The sequence below is a fragment of the Pseudopipra pipra genome, chromosome 3, assembly GCF_036250125.1.
Source record: "Pseudopipra pipra isolate bDixPip1 chromosome 3, bDixPip1.hap1, whole genome shotgun sequence".
Taxonomy (NCBI): domain Eukaryota; kingdom Metazoa; phylum Chordata; class Aves; order Passeriformes; family Pipridae; genus Pseudopipra; species Pseudopipra pipra.
The window spans coordinates 67,124,395-67,145,889 of NC_087551.1; the positions used below are offsets into that span (position 1 = coordinate 67,124,395).

At 39.0% G+C, this 21,495-nt stretch overlaps 1 protein-coding gene across 2 annotated transcripts in view; it reads right to left on the reverse strand.

Moving 5' to 3' along the window:
- The window catches only part of NT5DC1 (5'-nucleotidase domain containing 1), a 128,883-nt gene that overhangs the window by 4,003 nt on the left and 103,385 nt on the right, over positions 1–21,495 (reverse strand). For both annotated transcript variants that reach the window (XM_064649718.1, XM_064649717.1), the window contains 3 exons: positions 15,943–16,061; positions 14,956–15,114; positions 8,739–8,907 (listed from right to left, as the gene is read on the reverse strand). In XM_064649718.1, coding sequence (XP_064505788.1) covers positions 8,739–8,907; positions 14,956–15,114; positions 15,943–16,061 — 447 coding nt within the window. The remainder of the gene's footprint in view (positions 1–8,738; positions 8,908–14,955; positions 15,115–15,942; positions 16,062–21,495) is intronic.

The following is a 21,495-nucleotide window of genomic DNA, read 5'->3' on the forward strand; positions in this document are numbered from 1 at the left end:
CTTACTGTGTTCCAGTTATCCAGAACCAGGTATTAAGTCACATTAATTACAACGTTATGTTCTGATGCTTATGTATACCCATATCCATGCATATACTTAGGTGTTACAGATGGATTTATATCATAGTTATAAGGTTGACAATACCTCAGTGTCTGTGTGCTGTGCAATTAGTGTAAGCCAACTAAATGAAAGCCACAAGCTTTTATCAGAGGAAGACTTGGAGTTCCACCCACAAGGGAGGAAAAGAAACCACACGAAGAAGGAAAAACGTAATATTCTTGATGAGTGATCAGGAAAATATTTGAGAAACTGAATGGAAGACAATTATAATCTAATCCAGACACAGGCCTGGTCAATAAACTTAATACTCTTGGCTAATCCGTGTGTTTTTTTTTTTTTTTTTTTTTTGGGATTCATTTGGGTTTTTTTGAGATTTTTTTTTAACAAACCAATACACTAAACAAATAAAATCTTAACTAAATGCTTTAGATGGAAAGCATTTTTTTTCAATTAAAAGCACAGTCCAAGACTGAAATGGATTTCTCCCAAAATACACAGCAGAAATGTCAGGAATCATTTTTCAGTATTGACCAACAAAAGCAAAGCCAACATTTTTATATCGTGACACCACAGCAGCATCTCCATGACGAGTGAGAAGCTCTACAGAAAGCTGAACTCCCCTCCCCTCTCTGAGGTCTGTTCCCTGCCAGTCAGCAGGGCTGAAGCCAGATGCTGCAAAAGCCGCCTAATAAACAGCAGAGATGTGTTCTTAAGTGAATCCAAATATATCCTCCTGATTATCAACAAGAAAAAGACCCAGGGAGGAAAATGAAAACCTTGTTAGTGATACCCAAGTTTGAAAAAATTCTTTCAACTGCTTAATTGTGTCAAATCTCAAAAACCAGAGTCAAAGCTCTGTCTTACATCCATCTCATCATCCAGATGGTGTAAACTGTAGGGGCAGACCATCAGCCAGTATAAATTCTTTTGCTTTTACAGGATTTTCCGTAATTTACACTGACTTAGAAACTTTATCATAAGTCTTTTACTGCACTTCAAAGTTGCTGTTGAAAGCAAATATTAATTTCTTAATGATAACAACTTCTAATAACAATTTTTTAACAGTGGGGTAAGAACAACTTCTGCAGGGGAATCCATCAGTTTGGATGTGCCATCAAGTGATCTGACTTGCCAGTCTGCAGGTAAATTGTAAAAGGCATTATTTTTTCTTAAATACTAAATGTTTTTATCTCCTGAGACATTCTATTTTGTAACAGGCAAAGTAGTGTTTGCACTAAAAGCTCAGGATATGAGGGAGCATACTAATGGCAAGAAGAAAAAAAAGCAAGGTTACAAGTAGATTTATCTGATAGCAGTTATTTTTAGAAAAATTTCTAAGGCTGATTTTCCTAAACAGGAGGTCAGATGTTTGCTGTACTAAAACAAAGCTCCTGAAAGAGTGAAGTCAGCACAAGAAAAGCTTTCCTTCTGTCAATAACATGAAAGTAATTGCTGCTGTCTGCATATTCTATGACTCAAAAGTTGGAGAGGAGGAGGGTATCCGTGCGGTGTTGTATGGGAAAGGGAGGACTCTTCAGTATAGCAACTCTCTATATATACACTCTATAGGAGAAAGATTCTGAGTTTAGATATAGTTGGCAATGTGCGCCACTGCAGTTTATTCCCGGACATGCATGAATAAAGATTAAAACTAGACTAAGTCAAAGGGCAGGTTTGCTGCTTTAATTGCACTTAAATAAGAGCTTTTGCCAACACAGGTGTATTGGTCAGAGATCATGCCTGTGGCACTGCCAGCAGACATATGAGGCAGGAGCTTGGCCTGAGCAAGAGCTTCACTGCCACTGAGGTTTTATCGCTGGTTACTCTTCTGTGGTATCTAACAAAAAAGACAGTGACATTGAAGAAAATCCAAGTGGCAAACTGCAGGCAGATGTGCAGCAGCAGCACCTTCACCACCAGAGTTTTGCAGAGGGATGGGTGCCTGGGGGGATGGAATGACCATCCCATCGTGGCTGTTGTGATTGCTCATGGTGTGCAGTTTCACTACCATTATCTTGGGAATAACATTCCCAAGAGATTGCTGACCCCTTCTTGAACAAAACAGCTGTGCACTAGGCGTGCACTGAACTCACAGCTGAGCCTGATAAGAGTCTGAAGTGAAGGAAAGCCTTAGAAATGCCTTTGCTGTTTTGGGTTAAGTGAGAAAACTCATTATTTGTATGGCAGGAAAATTTATCTCATTTTTGTTTTAGTTTAAATGGTGACTTTTAGAGATCTTTTAAGAAAATAGCCTTTTGTGGTTCTTTGCTTGATCTGGAACTGATCACAAGAAAATATCAGACTATGATATTTTTAAATATTTAGATGAAGTCTTAATCTAAAAAAATCCTAAGGGAATGCAAAGATCCTACTAGGAAGTGCTACTCTTTCAGGGATCTGTTAATTCATTTCTATGTGAATGACTCCATCTGGATCTTAGGGCAGTAGAAAGGGTTTTTGAGGTAAATCGAAGAACTTAGCCTGGAAACAAGCAATGGTTTGAACTGACATTTCTGACTGGTAAGAAAAGAAATAAGTTGCATTTTGACACTGTGAAGGAGCTATATTAAGACAAATGCAGAGATGATACACCCCTTTACTTTCATTTTGAGGTAAACTCACCAAGATCAGCCTTCCTCTCCAAATTTGGGTTAACCTCATCATGTTCTTGTAAAACAAATGTTTTCTTTCCCTTTCCATGATTTTTCCTCTGGATGGGTGACAAACACTGTTTACCATAAAGCAAAAATCCACACACAGACACACATGAAGACGAGGCCTATGTTGGTTTTTTATATGTGTATTACCATCTTAATCCAGAGGGCGCATATTAGGTGCCAATCCAGAGTACATAAATGCTTTTTCTTGCACATGAGAGGTTGCAGATTGTGTAAAATTTCAACCTAGTCAAAGTATTATTTCCAATACTTTCTGACTTACCTATTTTCACACTGAAAAATTAACAAAGTTTGTATTACAACCAGGTTTTTTAAAGCAGCAATCTAAACCCACCCCATAAGCCTGCAATCCAGTCAAAACCCAATTATAGCTTTAATTACAGCCTGCAAATGAAATTATGCTGCCTGAGTTGAAGGATAGCTTTAAAGCAGAAATGACTGAGTGGTTCTCCCTTTCTTAATGAGTTGCTCATGAGTTCTCCCTTTAATCTTTTAGAGGTGGTTGTACTTTGACATCTCACAGAGCCGGATAATGATGGCAGGAACATTTCTCTCAGCTATTGGCAAGGAAGTAATCTTTTGGGTTCTGCATGATTTGACATGGCCTTCAGGGGCACAAGTCAATACACCTTTCTGGAAGAAGGAAAGGCTGAACAAATTGTAATACACTGAATATTGTCCTTTCTACACAGAAAATTACTCTCAAGTAGTCAAATCCTGAAGTAAAGTTGGGGTCTCAAACCCTTAGGGCAATAGCTGGGTCCTGAAGACTTCTTAGAAGATAATTCTGATTTACTGAACAATAATTTGTTATGGTTAAAATGTAACTTGTTGTTGGTTTCAGTTGTATTTTGCAGCTTATATTTGTTGGTTGTGTTGGACATGTTTTTCTTTCTCTTAAAAGAAGAACATTGAATCTAGTTTCCTGGAACAGATGAATCTGATTTACATTATCTGATGCCTCTCAACTGACATATAAAGCAAGATGCTGTTCATATATACAGAACATGTATCTTCTCCCTAGTCAGTTATCTTTATCTGTTTTTTTTCCTTGCATGAAACCTCCGAACCAGAAAACCCCAGAAATGTTGCTGTTGTGTATATACACCAATTTTTCACCAGACATAAAAATATGTTTTTTAAATAAAAGGTTTAATTATAAAAATGACCTCTTTGGCCTTGTAGTAGCAACTATTATTTATAGCAGTTAAGACCCAAAGCAGTTTAAATTCCCAAAGCATTTTGATAAATTTAATCTTTAGATGTTATTGTATAGATACATTCTTACACTGGTAAGTAAAAGCACGGTTGTAAGAAAAGGCATTAAAGGTTACTTCTAATTAGCAATGTATAATATATATAGTTCTATATGTTTAAAGAAATTATTGTATTATTTGAATAAGAGTACATAATTATCAATCTAGTTACAGGACAGACCAATAGGAGCTGGATTTGACCTTGAATGATGTAATGTCAATGAAAAAAACATAGAACTTATGTGTTAAAATTTGGGGGATTTTTTGGTTTTACTTCAGCAACAATTATGAATGATGCTGTTCAGGATATAGAAATGAGTATATGGCTACATGCTTAGTGAAGTTCATGATTTCTGTGGTAATAGTTGATTCCTTAAGGGCATCCACCTTTAAAATACATATAGAAGATGGTGTGTGAAGTTTGCAATTCATAGTTGATCTGTGATGGGCAGACCTGTGTATTTGCAACCTACACACTGCCAGTTCTGGAGCCCCAGCCACGTCTGCCTTGGGCTTTCCATTGTGCAGATAATTTGCAACTCTAAGCAGAAACATGAACTTCTTTGTCATGGTTCACTGACAATTTTATCATTATTTTTATACAGCAAGCAGGATGATGACTCAAACTCCCGCAGAAAGTGGCAGGGTGCAGGCATCTTTAAAGAGACAGATTTGATAAATTATAATGGAGATTTTTCTCTTGTTCTAGCTAACTGAAATAACAATAATGCATGAAGAAAAACTTTTGCAGCCATATGGGCAAACCCTGATAAGATTTCATATGGCATGCAAGATTTAAAAAAATGTATTATCCTCATGCATGACACAAGCTTGATTATCAAACCTCCAAAGTGTGAAATGAACTCTGCCTCCATAAAACATTTTACATTTTACTTGCACTAATTCTTATCTGAAATGAAACTCTCTTGAGCCGCAACATCACTCAATCTCATATTCTTGCTTGCGGTAATTTTTAATCCTATAACAAGCCTCATCATTCAGTGGTTATGAGACAAGTTCAGGAGATTAGGTTAACAATCATGAAATTAAAAAAAAAAAGTTTTTTGCGTTTTTCTTATTAGGATTTAGAGCCCCCTTTCTTTAGCTTTTCTTTGCAATGAAGAACAAAAAAACCTTCCAAAATTCCCTCTAAGCTCTAAAACTCCTCCTGCAATTTTTTGAAGTGGGACTTTTATAAAACTACCAACGGTAATGAGATCAAAAGGGAAAGCATTAACTTGAAATATGCGTATCATTTTTGGTATTGAAGAACTGTTAATCAAATAACCATCTGAAATGGTACTTTTGAAATTATTGAAATTATTGTTGGGTTTTATTATGAGTATCTGGAAATTTGATCAAATGATCAAAGAGTAGTGGACACCTTCCTTGAAGTTAAAGTTCAGATTATTCAAGTAGGATAAAAAAGAACAATCCACCTCTACTTGGCTCATACCTAACTTTCTGAAGTGGAGAAGGACGTCTTAGAAACTGTGGTTTATGCAAAATGCTGTTTTCAGAGAGACCCTTACACCTTTTAATTTTCCTGTGGGAACTCTAATGTAACATTCCCACAGTAATGGATCCTGGTATGGAAAATCTGTTTTATGATATCATTGTGCTTGAAAATGGTCAAAATCTGTAAGGGAGCTGTAAATGAGGAGAGATTCAATAGCAGAAAAGTGGAGAAACAGATGGATTTGTGAATGAGACATGTGGAATAGGAGTAGGGGCATTGGTTTCTACTATTTTATTAACCATGTACTGTCAATATAGTCTGTATCTGATTTGGACCCTAAACTGAGAAATACACACAGAAGATCTCCTTTGGGCAATTTTAGCAATAAGCAAAATATACTTTCTCATGCACAAGGAAAATGCCAATTTCTTTCTCTCCAGGGACTCTCAAGGGTGTTTAGATGACAAACTGTGATGCAGTAATATGTAATCCCACTAATACTTTCCTTGAGAAGGTGAGGATAAGTTCAGCATTTCTGATGCATCTTTGAATGCAAACCCCTTTTTAGTCAGATACTGAATTTCCAATTTGTGTACATGCTTTGTTATTTTATACTTTGGATGGACAAGAACGCCAGCAGCAGCATTCCTTATAATACTCTTTTCTACAATGCCCTTTGGTAACATTGAGATTGTACACTTTAGTTACATGCATAAATTCTTCAGGTGAAATTATCAGAGGCCACCTGTACCAAACTTACAACATGCTGCTGAAAAAACAGGATGGTCAAAGTTTCTTCTATCCCGATTTCTCAATTCAGATCTATAGCTTATTTTTATTTTTTTGCATATTTCCCCTCTTTAAAAAAGAGGGAAACAGGTGGGAAGGGCTTTATTACCCAAAATTAATTTCTGATAACTCTCTGAATTCTCATATTAATTTTGATGAAAACTGAGTTATTTTTGTAAAACATTGCTAGTATTCAATAATGTTGAATACTTTTTGGAATAATCTTTTTTAATGAAAAATGCGCCTTGAGAAGTAAACCAAGTTATTCTATATGAACAAGATACATGTTGCACCCAAACAACAAGAACCAATTTTGAAGTTACCACTGCAGCAATTGTCTGCATTTCACCAAATATTTTTGAGGATCGCAAGCTGTTGGGATACTTACTTGTATGTGGCTATTACACTTGCTCACATAGATGTACAAAAGCCAGGTCAGACATTGCTGATAGAGAAGCTCTGGTCAAGCCCCAGCTCATAGGAGGCTGCAGCACATCTCCAGTGAGATGGCAGCTTGTTTGGAGGGGTCAGGTTGAGGCAGGTGCTGCCAAGGCTGAGCCAGCTGGTGGCCTGGAGCTGAGCTTGCCGTCAGCGCACCACGGGCTGGGAGCTGGGCTCATATGGGCAGCATCCAGATAACTAGGAGCTGGACTTGCATGGCCAGCATGTGGGTGACTGGGAGCTGGACTTGCATGGCCAGCATGCCAGCAGCCTGGCTGCATGTTTGGGCTGAGGGAATCTTAAGGAAAGGCTTGCGTTTTTGCAGCTTGGCAGTGGAAACTCCTCTGCTGGCAATTAAAGTAGATGAATAGAAAAGAGAAAGCTGGAGCACATCAAACTCACATAACCTGTTTCAATCTCTTCTAACTAGCTATTCCCAAATAGCTGCAGCTAAGCTATGAACTTACAACTGCAGCCAAAAACTTCAGGGCTTGGCAAAGCAGGGTCTTTCACAGCTTGCTGTGACAGGAGTCAGACAAGGTATTCAAGAGGAGTCAGAAATTCCTCAGCATCCATAATAACAAACATCTGCTCTTCCACACAAACAAACAAGAAATACCTCTCTCTGTAAGAAAGCAGCAATGTTCTTGTACCTGCAGCTTTGAGTCTGCTTTCGAGCACACAGCTGCAAGTTAAAAACGTTATTTCTCCCATGTCCTTTAGCACTGGGGTTTAACTTTCACAGACATCAGCCCCTGCCCCAGCAGTGGTTCAGCGCAGAGACAGACAGCACCCAGTGTCCCTCCTAATGGAGGAACAGGCTTTGCAAGAGCTCCGCTGCCGATGACAGGCAGCTGTCCTACTCACTAACTACCCGGATAAGCCCTTCTGGTTCTCACCCCTTCATCTGTAGCTGGAAAGGTGGTGGTACCTTTGTGGTTGAGAGCCCTTGCTAGTCCTGCAAACTGAGCTGTGTTTACAGGGAGCTGGTTGGGAGGCAGAGTTTCAGAGTGTGACTGACCAATGTGTTTTATCTTGGCCAACACTTCCAAAGCAAGCCACAGGATAGCCATGGAAAAGTATTAGATGGGAGTTTTACAGAAGTTATCCCTCTGTTGCCAATTTCGCTCGGTATATTTTGGCTTTGTACCTTTAGGCTGAAACACAGACTGCAAAATGGCAAATTATCAGAAGCATAAATAAATTGTACTCTGTATGGCTGCTCTGTTTTGAGATATCCTTAAAATGTAAGTGCATGTGTAAAATATGGTTGCAAAGAACAGGTCTATCATGTGTCCTGTTGTAGAAATAACTGCTGGGCAAGTCTGAAATGCTCTCTTGCAACAAACCTTTTACTCCTTGGTCTTATGCATGAAGTAGGCAACAGATGCTGAACAGAGGGGTTAGTAAACTAAATGCTTGCTGTGTTCTTCATACAGCTAAGCACCTCATTCATGTAATAATTTGTTTATCTCTTTAGGTACAGGTATCGACAAAATTCAGTACTGCAAAATGACGGACTGAGGATATATAGATAGAGGATATATAGATAGAGGGTTTTCACCACCCCTTCATGATCCACTGACATGTATGGCAGTTGAAAAGTTATAGTGAGCTGACTGAGGAAGTATAACAAGGCAGATTAGAGGGAAACATATTTGGAAGTATAAAAACCTCAAGTGACTTTGTATGTGTTTGTTTCCTAATCTAATTCACCATTGAAAGTAGAAACAGTAAGATACTTGGTCAGATGAAATCCTGACCAAGTTCAGGAACTCATCTACCATCTGTTAAATGTTGCATCCTATTTCTAACAGGACATAAATTAAACATCTAATATTCACAGAGACAAACAAAAAAACTGCGTGTATCGGACAACAATTAAAAGCACAAACATCAAAGTAATCAGTGGCCACTTGCACTGTTTCAAGATATGAACAAAGTATTTCCAATGTATTTTAGATACATGTAATCTCAAAATCAGATCTACAGCATTACCAATTTCCTATGAATACTACATGTTCATTAGGAAAAAAACCCCACCATCTTCCTTACCTGCTATTGCTTCAAGACTAGGGATTGCAATAGTGCTGTAAGTGCTAATACATTTACAGGACCATGTGTGAACTAAGGTTTCCTCTGCATTTTCCAGGCCTGGTACTCTGTCCATGAAGAAAGAGCCCCACTGTTTAGATACGAAGTAAGGAGCTTTGAGCTGATCTCCCTGAAAGAAAAATAAATAAATATGTAAGCTCAAAAAAACCCCCCCAAATAAAAAACAACCAAAAAACTTCTTTATCCATCCACAAGCATTAGTTTAAGGAACTCTAGTTTCTAGGAAACCTGTATTGTATCTCAGGAGCAATTTGACTTTAAAATGTAATGAAAGACAGTAACAGTCTTCCTCTTAAAAGTCCCCAAGCTTCTCTTTATGCAATTAATGGATTCCTTAGGACACAAAAAGTTAACTTTAAATATTTTTCCCTTAAAAAAAACTTCCATTTTCCCTGTTTTTCTCTTTTAGATAGTGTGAATTGCCTGCTGCCCTTCTCCGCTGGAGAGGCTGGGTAGCTGCGGCACAGACTGTAACACATCCTGGATGTCCTCCTCGGGGAAAAGGAGCTTCCTGGTGCTGGATGGAGTAACTGTGATGAATGGCATCTGTGTTATCTGTTTCTGAGCTGAAGAAAGAGTGAAAATAGAGCCACAGAACTCATGGAGAGCCACTCAGTTGCCTAGCAAATTCTGAAAAATTGATTTTTTTTCATGTATATTTTCAGAAAACAACATCTAGACTAATTATGTTTTAAAGAAAGCACTAACACAACATTGAGAAAACTGATTTTTTACCAGTTCCTCCTGCAACCTGTTATATACTGTCATGAGGAATCAGAGAAAAAAATCCAGGAGACATCTACAGAAAGATGAAAAACTGGAAAAAACCCCTGTGAACTACGCTACAGAAAATCTGTTAAAGTCATTTGAGTGCAAAGTAACTTCTCAGACCTTCAAAGCATAGAAGAACAAGTATCGTAGTGTGCCTCCAGATTTGTAAACTTTTGTACTTATTTTCCATTTAACCCCTTTCTTAATAGTTTTGAGAATCTGCTGGAATCATTTGTGTTTATAACAGAGGCCTGTATCTTTTGATGACAAGAAAGCTGTTGATCCACCCAAACAGACCATGTCAGCAAACACAGAACCATTCTTTTGTGAGTCTGTGTAACAGTTTTTCCTCTGAGCATAGCTGGGGGTGGGGAGGAAGTATGATTTCAACAAATATAGATATTAGTTTCTGTCTTCTGATGTAAATAAGTTGAAAAAAAACTTCTGTCTTTTGTTTCAAAGCAAGAATTTAATTTAAGTCCCAGGCTTTTTGTGTTTTTTTTTTTTCTTTTCCCCTTACACAAAGGGACAGCATCTCACTTTTTCTTTTTTTGCCAAATCTCATCTTTCCATGCAAATTCCAGGTCTCTACATCAGTTATAATTAAATGTAGATGCTGTGCTGACTTAAAATCCATTTGCCAGCTGGATGACATATGCAGAAAACTCTTCAGCTGTTCAGGTGATTAATCGAAACAGCAATCCCAATACTGGTCCGTACAAGCCTTTGCACAAAAAACAGGGCCTTGTTTATTGACAAGAGAAAAAATGTGAGGGTCTTGCTTTTTGAAATGCATGGTTGGTTCAGCAGGCAATTAAAAATGCAACCTTAGGACATGAACTGATTTTTTCAGAGGTTTGAATCTCACCATGGGAATTTCTTCCTTACTAAGGGGGGGAATTACGCCTTGGATTTGCAACCCAAGCCCTTAGTAAAATCAAATCCAATTAGATATAAGACTTGTTATCAAGTCACGTGGTAGAGAGCTCCCATCATCATAAGCCATTGCTACTGGCTTGTCTCCACATTACAGGGCAGGTTTGGCAGGCTAAATCTTGATTTCAAATCTGAAAAGAGCTGTCAAAACTTTGCCCACACCATTAGGAAGCATCAGACATCACTCCCACTGCCATCCCTACTTGAAGTCCATAAAGTACCCGTATCTCATGGGCAGCTCACATAGCCTGCAATAAGGACAGACCACATATTATGAATCTCTACATCTGTGAAATGAGGCAAAAGTCTACTCTCAACACGTCTACTCCTCACATGCCTGGAGGCACATGCTCAACAGTGGGGCTGAGCATCTCTGGAAGATGCACCAGCCACTCCTGCAGCCCCCAGACATGAGATTTGCTCTCACAGCAAGACAGTGGATCCTGGGAAGTGCTGAGCAAACCCTCTTTCTCATGTAAATCTCCCAGGCATATGGGTTTGCTCCCAAGTATATTGGTCAGACAGTAGTAGGTCAAACACTGATTGTATCAGTTGAGGGTACAAAGCCTCAAAGAAAAGTCTAGACTTCAAGCAAATGGTACCAGGCTTCCCCAAGTTGCAGGATCTTCCACTAAATCAAAACACCTGGAATACTTACTGTCACCTTTGCTTTACTAACTGCAGACAAATAGGGCCTGTTAACAGAGCAGACAGAATCTGTTAATAGGACCCTTGGGTAACACTAATTTGTCAACTTACAAATGATCTTTCTAAAATACAAGTAGGCAGGGAGCTGAGCTCCGAAGCTTTTGTACATCTGGTAAAGAGATGAAAAAAAGAAAGATGTAAGGGAGACAGGAGTGAAAAGTCAAGCTGTTTTTTTTAGTATTTTTTAAAGGCTTTATTTAGATGGAGATTTGCCATCTATACCATCAGCTTTGTACCAAGCACAGAGCATGAGGAATACTTCACGGCATCCAATATGATGGATGGTACTGATGGCTGCATGCTTTGTGCCAAGGTAGTAACACCATCACCGACTCCTGCTAGAAAAAAATCAATGCTCAAAATACAGTTTTACTGGTATAACGATAAGTATGTGAAATGTTGCTGCCAGCACAGCTGTGCTAGTCACAACAACCAGGTGTTCCTAAATAACACACCTATGCTGGGTATGCAAATGGACAAGTCAGCCACTGATCTGTTGCACAGAACCTGCACACTTACAAGTCATGTGCAAATATAAGACATTTCACCAATGATTATTGTACCTAAACTACCATATGGATCACTATAAGCAGACTTAAAATAAAATGCATTGCACTTCAGCATATTGCCTTAAGAACATTGCTTTAACTCACCAGGCTCCACAACAGCACATCAGGTTATTCCTGAAAGTACCGTTGGATTTGTGTTAAACAGGAATAAAGAGACAAACAGAGCCAAAAGGCACAAAGTAAATAGCCTTGTCTATGCTCACAACAAGAGAGTCATGGAAATTCAGAGGAATAAGGGCCCTGACCCCTACAACCAACCAGCCACTAGGCAATACTGTAAAAATTAAATTCTCCCTTCCAACTGCAAAAATGTCATCTATATCCACTAACAAATTCTTTGATTTCTGCTCCATTCATTCCTATAGCCCAAGATTCTTACAGCTCCTCTGCAACAATTTCCCTCAAAATCCTGGGACAAATTCCAGGTTTTCTTTGAGTTTTCATTGATGGAATTGATCACACATTTAAAGAACAGAAGGCAAAACCAAAGCCTCCAGTCAAGCAAACAAACCCCCGATTCCGGGAAGGGGGGGAAATCTTGTTTCAACACAATGCTTCATATTTTTTTTCCCCCTGCATGCTGCAATTCACTTAGGAGCCAAGTAATTGCATGAATAGTTTTTAATTTGCTATTCTCTTGCTTATTTGGTTACGACTCATACACTTAAAAGAATTGTAGTTGTTACCATAATTTCACAGTTATGTGTATCTGGCTTATATCATGCATGTAATTGAAGGGAAAAGACAAAAACTGCCAATAAAAATGGAAATTACAAGTCCCAATTTGTGTGTGAGAAGGTTGTTTTCTTCCCCTCCCTCTTTTAGTGATGAAACACCAGTCAAACAACTGGAAACAGATTTTTATAATTTCCTTTTGAAAGATGCAATTGCAAATTAAAGTAATACTTTATTTCTTTAATAGCATTTTATAAAGAGTGATAGAATTGAGGATTGTGTCATGTATTAAGTTTTCAGTCCCTCTCTGCACACACAGAGCAGTGTATTTTTTTTTATTGCCAACGCTAAGGCTGATGGATCAGATGAAATCTAATCTGTTTGTGACTAATTTGCCAAAAACACTTGACTTTGTACACTCATTTGAATTGGCTTTTCTCCCTTCCTAACCAAAGGGTTAATGGGAGAAGTTGCTTGGGGGAATGAAAATAAAACTTCCATAGGATTGTAAAGGGAGACCCTTTGAACTAGTCCTGTTAAGTTAGTGGTGTCCAGTCAACTGCAGAGATATGGATGTGACCTGTTGTTCAGACTCCAGTGAGCAGCGTGGTAATGAAATAACACCACTGACCTGCCATGGCCCCCCTGGTTCAGGTTCCTTTAATCAACACAATTCATTTCTCCCTTGCTTACTTGCTGTCACTGGTAGCGGATGTACACTGAACAGGGGTTGTGTGTGGCAGGGGTGGTGTCTCCCGAGACAGGAATACTATAGCATCAGTGAAATGTCAAGCACATGTCTAAAAGTCTCAATTTCCTGCTTGATAACTGATGTGATAGAGAAGATGGATCTTGTGAGCAGTTGACCAGAGCTGTTTCAATATGAGAAAACCAAATCATCATCATGGGCTTAGAAACACATTGCTCAATTACTCTTTCTTTGTACTTCCAGGAAAAGAAACATTTTCTGGCTGTCCATTTAAATGCTTAAGAAACCACGGTTGAATAAAATCCCACAAACCTTACAAAAATGCAGCAATGTAGCAGAATCTCCAGTCAGAGAATGAACAAAGTTATGGAGGAGAGTGAGTTATTTTTAAAGCATTAATTCCTCAAATCAAATTATATTGACCCATGTAGTGCTACTAATAACTCTTCCTTCCCCCCACCTGCCTCCGACCTTTCTTACCAAGAAACACATTTTTCTTGATAAGAGATTGAGTTTCTTTGTCTTAATTTTTGTTTTTCTGCAACCTAGGAAAAAGCCTAAACATCAATGATTACATTTCCTTATTTCAGTGACTGAACTGTCCTTGTCTGACCTTAGTTTAGAAATCAGGATAATAGGTGAAAATATAAGATATGTCTATTAAAAGTAGAGCAATAGGTATCATATCTATATTGTTTTAGTCCCACTGAAGATATCCTTTTCTCCATTGAAAACTGGCTTTTACAACACTTCTTAGTCAGATTAAAAACATAACTAGTATAAAACTACCTCCACAAATTTTTTTCTATCAGTAAGTTAACTTTTTAATCATAAAGAGTACTTATTTTAACAGAAAAATCAAGCCTAGTGCTTTACAAAGCAAAGTGCAAAAAGCACATACATCTCTCTGCAACTAGAAGAAAATGACCTATTTATTTAGCAGCATATGAAATTAAAACGCTCCAAACAGAGAGTGAAGCTGCACTGCAGTTCCTACCTACAGTGCTGGAGGTACAATGCTGCCACATCATCCATATGAGCGCTGTTCCCTATCTACTTTGTTCTTTGCCAGTGGAGAGGAGGATAAACCATAGTAACTTTTCAAGTTCTGTAGGAGAATTAAAGGGTGGCAGTAATGCTAAGGCCCTGCTTTCCATCTGCGATCAACCTCACAGTCACATAATTTATCTGAAGTAACTATCAGCAGTTTGCACTGGAACAATTTTGAAACAGTCCCTCTTATCTGAGTGCAGCTGTCACCAAAATAAACAACCTATGAGGTAAGCTGCAAATTAGAAGTTCTTTGTATACAAGGAAAGCACAAGCAAGCTGTATTTCACAGAGAAAGAAAGCAAGCTTTAAAACAATCTAATAAAAATTCCCCTGTGTTTACAGTTGGCCACAACACACAGGGAAATGTCATGAACTCAGCAGAATTCAGGTGCTGGACTTGTGATAAGTGTCCATGAAATTTCTCCTTGTAGGATAGAAGGCAGGTTCTTGTTACTAAAAAGGAGAAGACTATGCGTTGTTGCTAAGGGAGAGCACACACAGCTCTTTTGCTGAGATCCATGACTTAGGTCCAAGTAGAAGCTCCGTGTCACTCATGCAAGGCCTAAGCTGGGACAGAACAGCATCTTCCTGGTAAGGCAAGAAGGATATGTCTGTGGGGGATGCTGATGCTGCCAGCATGGTGAGATAAGCAGGTTCATTCTCAGTGCAGGTGGCATGAGGCTTTTTTGTAACTTACTTTATTCTGTTCCAGGAAACATCTGCAAGGAACCCTTACCTCATATTTTCCTTTCTTCTCCAAGGGCTCAGATTCAGCCTTTGCAGGCACTGTAACTTTGTCCCCTAGAAGCTCCTCTAAGATGAAGACAGTTTCCCAGTTGCTATAGTGACGAGCTGGGAAAATATCTGAGTGCATGCTGTCACCAAAATAAACAACCTACAAGGGAAGAAGCAAATTAAAAGTTCATTGTATATGAGGAAAACATAAGCAAACTGTATTTCACAGAGAGAGAAAAAGAGGTTTAAAATAACCTAATAAAAATTCCCCCACCTTTACAGCTGGTCATGACACAAAGAGATTTTATTAATATCAAGTTTGGGGTTTTATCTTCTACCATCTCCATAAGGGAAAGGCTGGCCTCATAACACCCTCCTCACTTCTGCCCTCCAGGGGCACTGAACAGGGATGCCTGACTGGTACTGGGACAAGGGACATCACTGAGTTTTTTGACTGACAGAAATAGCCTGACAGGAAGCAGGTGAATGACTACCAAGAAAATACACTAAACAGGAACGAGTTTTGGACTACATTGGAAACAAGAGAGAACATGGAGCATCTCTTGGTGACACAGAACTCTTCTGTGTCCAGAGAGGAGTTTACTCACTAGAGAAAATGTGGTCACACCATCTTCAATCGCATTTTCACCCATCCAGACCTATACTTAAACAACATAATCCTAGTTTTCACCTTTTAATCTATTTAATCTCTTTCCCCGGGGAGATTACCTGATTATAATCCAATTCTTCCTAAAGCTGCCAAAATGCATGATCATTCATACAGAATGAAACATTCAGAAAGTTTACATATTCTACTGATAAGAAGACTAATATGCTACTTCCAGTTCTGGGCTGCAGTCTGCTAGACAGCAGTAAGCTTAGCCAGAACAAGAGTTTGTGACCAATCACATCAAAAACCTTAATGAAAGCTTGTCTGGTGAATTCTTGACTGAAACAGTATTTACAGAAAGATTTACTCTAAATATACCTTGGGATCCAGCTTGCCAGTCATCTTCTTCAGCAGATCAAAGAGCTGGATAGAATTACCTTGGGAATACCAGCCGGGCTTGTCCAGTGACAGCAGAGCCTCCTGCTCCTCGTCATTCTCTGAAATCACCAAATTGCATGCTCTTAGTGAGACCAGCCCATCCTCCTGTATTTGTGACATGTGTGAGAAGTTGCCTGCGCACGACTGGTCTATTTTGACATTAAACCAGCTCCAATATCTGCCTCAAGTTCTGGTACTGACTGCAGATTCAGTCAAGGTGTTTGGTAGCTGGGAGTAGGTAGACATTTGTGAGAAAAGAAGCAGCTGAGCCTTGTCTGCATGGACTACAGAAGAGCTAAGGAATCAAGGTAATGAGCTTGGCCTCCCAAACACTACAGCATGAAGGTAGGAAGCCATATGGACTGTACAAATGGAGGAGCTGCTAAAAATGTAAGGTGAAACCGTGAGAGAAAACAGATCGTAAGAGACAACATGTACCTCGTCACACAGACAAATGACCTATGGTTTTTAAACACTGACATGAAAACAACAAAACAGACTGAAGTAGCTCTTAAGGGCATTCACCAGCCTTAGATAAGCAAAAACAATGAGCAGTTCCACTTGTCATACAGTTTTGAAGAAATGATGAGTGGACAATACTGCTGGTGGTGGTGTAATCCACACTGACATACATTGACACTGGCAGTGTCAGTGATTCAGAAAAATCAGCAGAAGCTGAAACTCCCTTGTCATCACCCAACCATGCCATAGGCTTCGTTTCTAGCTAGTCCCAAAGCAGATGGATCTGTCCTGTAACCTTGTCGCTTTTTCAGATCCATGTGCTATTGACAGATGAACTCTTTAGCTTCTTGCTGGAGCCTTAGTGAACCAATAAACTAGAATTTCATCAGAAATATTACTATTAATGTATTTTGTCTACTGAATTGGTGCAATAAACGGTTGATTTTGTTATTCAGTCTCAATCAAACATGTCTTAATTTTATACTAGAGACAGATGGGTTAGAAGCCAATATAGTGTTGAGATCTGACTTAGGTGTAACATCAGGACTTCAGTTTTTCTCCTGCTTTACAGAATTCTTCAAAGTACTCAAAATGTGTTAGGAATAAGAGTAAGACATAGAAAATTCACTTGATTAGAGAGTGCTGGAAGCTGGAATGCAAATTCTGGAGAACAGTGAAATGATAAGACAACTTTTTGTTTAAGAGCACTGAAGATGTACATGAAGCAGTACATTGGTCCTTGAAAGAAATTAGAAAAAGAAGCAAAAAGGGGGAAATAGGTATGTGGAGAGAGGAAGTAAATAATTATTTAATACTATGAATCTAAGTATTTGAATAAACACAGGATTTATTCTCAGACAAAACAATTCTATATTAAGAATGTTTTATAAACTAGGAAAAAACAAGGAAATTCAAAGTTGACATTAACAATTCATGTAGAACTTGTGTGGCAATGTCTTTTCCTTTGTTCTTCTTCAGGAACCTAACAATAATAATAATAAATATGATAGCATCCATTAAAAATATCTTCATTTCCTGACTTTTAAAATACATTTGACCAAACAACTTTTGATCAAACAGAAGTTGTCAAACTTCAGTAAATTTGTTTCATTTTCTCTGTATTTTTAGACATATTTGCATGGCTGGCTGAACGAGCAGACACAATCTTCAAATGACACAGACATAGAAAAAGAAACTTATGAAAACTCTTTTGAGCTGCTATCAAAAGTTTCTTTGACATTTGTGAAGGTTAGTGTAGTTATTGTCTCTCCATTGGGAGATAATTCAATCAGGAAAATACTGGAGAAAAATAGAGCTATTATGAGAGGTATTTTCACAATAAAAACATTGCATTTGAAAACAGGAGTCCTGTGTATTACAGCAACACCAGAAGGCTCCAGCAAAGAGCAAGACTCTGCTTTGCTACTTCTATGGAAAGGCATAAATGGCAGTCCTGACTGAAACAATTCACTCAATTAGAGTGTAGAAGACCTCTCACTCTGTGAGAGCTATTACTGTCACCCCTAGCAATGGGGTTCATCTCACTTAACCCAATGCATCCGGAATTTAGGCTTCTAATTTATGGTTACAATCTGAACTAATTGGCCAGGATCCCATGGTAGGTAAAGGAGAGTGCAAGAAGCACTTTCTAGAGGTGCCAGCTCTGGAGAAGGAAAGGATTTAATTAAGTTAGGAACTTTGCTTTTAGGCAGTGAAATGAAGGGAAATTAATTTCCCCTTAAGAAGGAGGCAGCTAACAGCATTGAGATGTCTAGTTCATTATGGGAACATTTCAATTTTGGAAGGAGCTTCAGAAATTTGAGAAATTAGGATAGGTCCTTTAAAATATTTGAGTTGTAGGGTCGTAGGAAGAAGACTGTGAACGGGCAAACCTTGCCTTGAAGCATTTCATGTGGCTGCTTGTGCTCACACATCTAGGGGTGACTGTGTCAATTTTATTTCTGCAATCTGGAGCAGGACTAAATGAACGGTGTTTCAATTGCAGTAAGCCATTAACGAGAACAGTTTCTAATTCACTTACATTTGCCCTGTGGCAAAATTTTAGCTAAAAAAATTATTAAACTGTCTCTTAAGGTTTCTTGTAGAAGTTCTGCCATGTAAAAATTGATACACAGCAACTTAGAAATCATCAATGACACCACTGGCTTTGATCTTGTATTGTATCTTTGAGATGGCAAGTCCAAAACAGTGCTGAAAAAATCTTAAAATTTCCTGAAAAAATGCTGCATAAATGTGGTTATGGTAGTTTCTAATATAGTTCCTAATATATCTTAGATATTCCAAGCCTAACACTGGCAACACTTGGTCAAGAGGAAAACTGCTGACCGTCTTTCCACTTTGCTGTTATTGATTCGTAGAAGTTCATTCAAAGGTCAGAAATGCTATAAATATTCTTTCAGCAGGAAGCAACATATATGTGTGGGGATGCTAATGCTTCAGGTCTATAAGCTCGGAGGAAAAGGAGATGTCCTGACAATTTCAAACAGACTGGAAAACAAAAAAGAATTTCTCAGATGATTTAGATAGAGTGACTTGCTTCCTTCTGAAGACTAATATATCACTGCAACCCAGATTCCTGGCTGTAGATTGAAAACGTGTCACAACAAGAAATGTAAAGGTAGCAAGCAAGTAAAATTAAAATAATTAAAGCCAGAAAATTGTTCTATTAAAACACTCACCCAAACCTAACAGTGATTCAGAGCAGTTTTCCTGAGGGGAAGTTACTGTTGCTGTTTAAAAACAACAACCAAAGCTTGACTCATGCTGGGACAACTTTAATATTACTGGAATGGCAATTTGCATATGGCTATGTCTAACAGCTTGGGAAATGGTTTCTGATTCAGAAATATACTCTCGTTACCATTACCAGATATGTTTTTTCAGATAAACTAATTCACTAACAAGACTTGCCTACCTTTAAATGTGCATTGCAGCTTTAAACACGGGCTGAAGAACATCTGTTTTCATTCTGAATGATTATGCAAAAAGTAATCAGTGAAGCTTATTCTCATTTAAATGACAACTGAAGGTAATTTACTTTGGCAAAGGGTCACTGGCTGGGAAAGACTCTGCACATGCTTGCTTATCGCTGCCTGCTTGGCTGTCTGTTTATGGGTTATACCTGCTGAGGCAGAAACCTGAACACATGCAGTTCGAGTGCTGAGGTGGTGTCCACACAGCATGTTCAGCCCAAGGTCTAAACCTGGGGATCCACCCCTAACCTGGCTAGCATTTACACTGTTAAAGCCCAGCCCATGGGACAGGGCTCATGCTTGGGAAGCACAAGGTTAAGAGAGAAGCTAAGAGATGAGCATGAATTTTTGCTTCAACAGTTACATATACTAAGCCATACCTACACCAGCTTAATTTTCATCAGCTCACCACCCTGAGGCACCACCCTGCACTGCTCCTCTGGCTGGGTGCCCTGCACTGAGTGTTGGTTACACGCTGGGCCAGGACCTGCAGGTGACTCACCAGAGAGCCCGAGGACACCTCGTATCTACTTGACTGGGCAGACACCAGGGTAAGAAAGAAATTCCAGGTGGCCAGAGGCCATGCCAAGCCAAAGATGTGCTAGGTTTAACTACAGTGTTCCTACAGTTCCCCAACAGACCCTCCTCCTGCCTTTCTGCCTTTCTCTTGACAGCCTTTTACTCGTTTCCATACAGACCTAGTCAGACAGCCTACTAGAGTTACTGATAGTTTTTTTCCTTTGAGCTGCACAGTAGAATGATAAACATGCGCCAACTCTGTCGCTGCTCATGCCTGTACCTGCTCCTGCCTTTTCTTGCCCATGGGCAGCTCTGGTGGGCTCCCACTGCCTGCAGGCACCTAGCACAGATGGGCTTGTGTTCAGCACACTGAAGCTCTGGTTATGACTATGGGGGTTATTGTAAAACAAGTCCATTCTGCAATCCACAACTATCATACTGATACACCTCTCTGCAGTTTAAAATAATGCCATTTCAGCCCCCAAGGGCATTAATATAAAAGATGGGTTATGTTCTGGTCTCCATTGCAAGCACAGTCTGATTCTGGATAGCATTTTGGGCTCACTTAAGAAAAGAAAACAAACTCTCCTTTCCTTAAGTGAAATCAGGGCAGGAAAACACAAGACAGAGGGACCTGCACAGGTAAAATCCTTCTGGTGGGTTCTACTTGTAAAAGTAATGAGATGGGATGATATAAGCTGTAGAGTTTCCCTGTGGGCATATTCTCCATGAAGAAAGCAAGTACTTACAAGTTTCCTGGAGGTAAAACTTCATACCCTATGGGCACCCTTCTTAGGGTACCACCCAAAATTCCTGTGTATAGACCAACCAACTTTGCTGCATGGTTTCCAGGATTTGCTCAGGTATTACTGTGTGTTTTGCCATCCCTGAATTCCTTCTGTGTCCTGGAAGCAGCTGTGAAATCCATCTGCCCAACATGTGCACCAGCACTTGCCAGTCCCTTATCTGACTGCATGACTACAGGGAAGTGATAAGGAATGAATTATTTCCATAGAGTGATATCCTGAAATAAAAGCTTAAGGCTTCCCAAAGTGACTGGTGATTTTGGCCATCTCCATTCTTGGCTGTCCAGTCTCTAGTGGGTCTTCGGTGGTGTGGGTGGGGTTTTTTGTTTGTTTGGTTTGGTTTTGTGTTTTTGTGTGTTTTTTTTTCTTTGTTTGGTTGGTTTGTTGGAATTTTTCTTTTTCTTATGTGTGTGTTCCCCCCACTCCTGTCCCCCCAAAAAACTGAAGTTCACTTCCCCTTCCTGCCTTTGCATCGTTCTGCATTTTTTTGTTTTACTTCTTTGTAAGAAAATCAGTAGTTCCTTTAGAGAAGTCAGCAAGTAAGTTTCTTTAGGAGTTTTGACTGTTGGGTTATAGGAACTGAAAATAACAGCTCGCTACAGATTTAGTAATTTGTTTTCAAATCTGTCAAACCGCTAACTTCATAACTTCCCCAAACAGTCTAGCTAATGAAGTATTTCTATTTCAAACATTGATATGATGAAATACAAGCA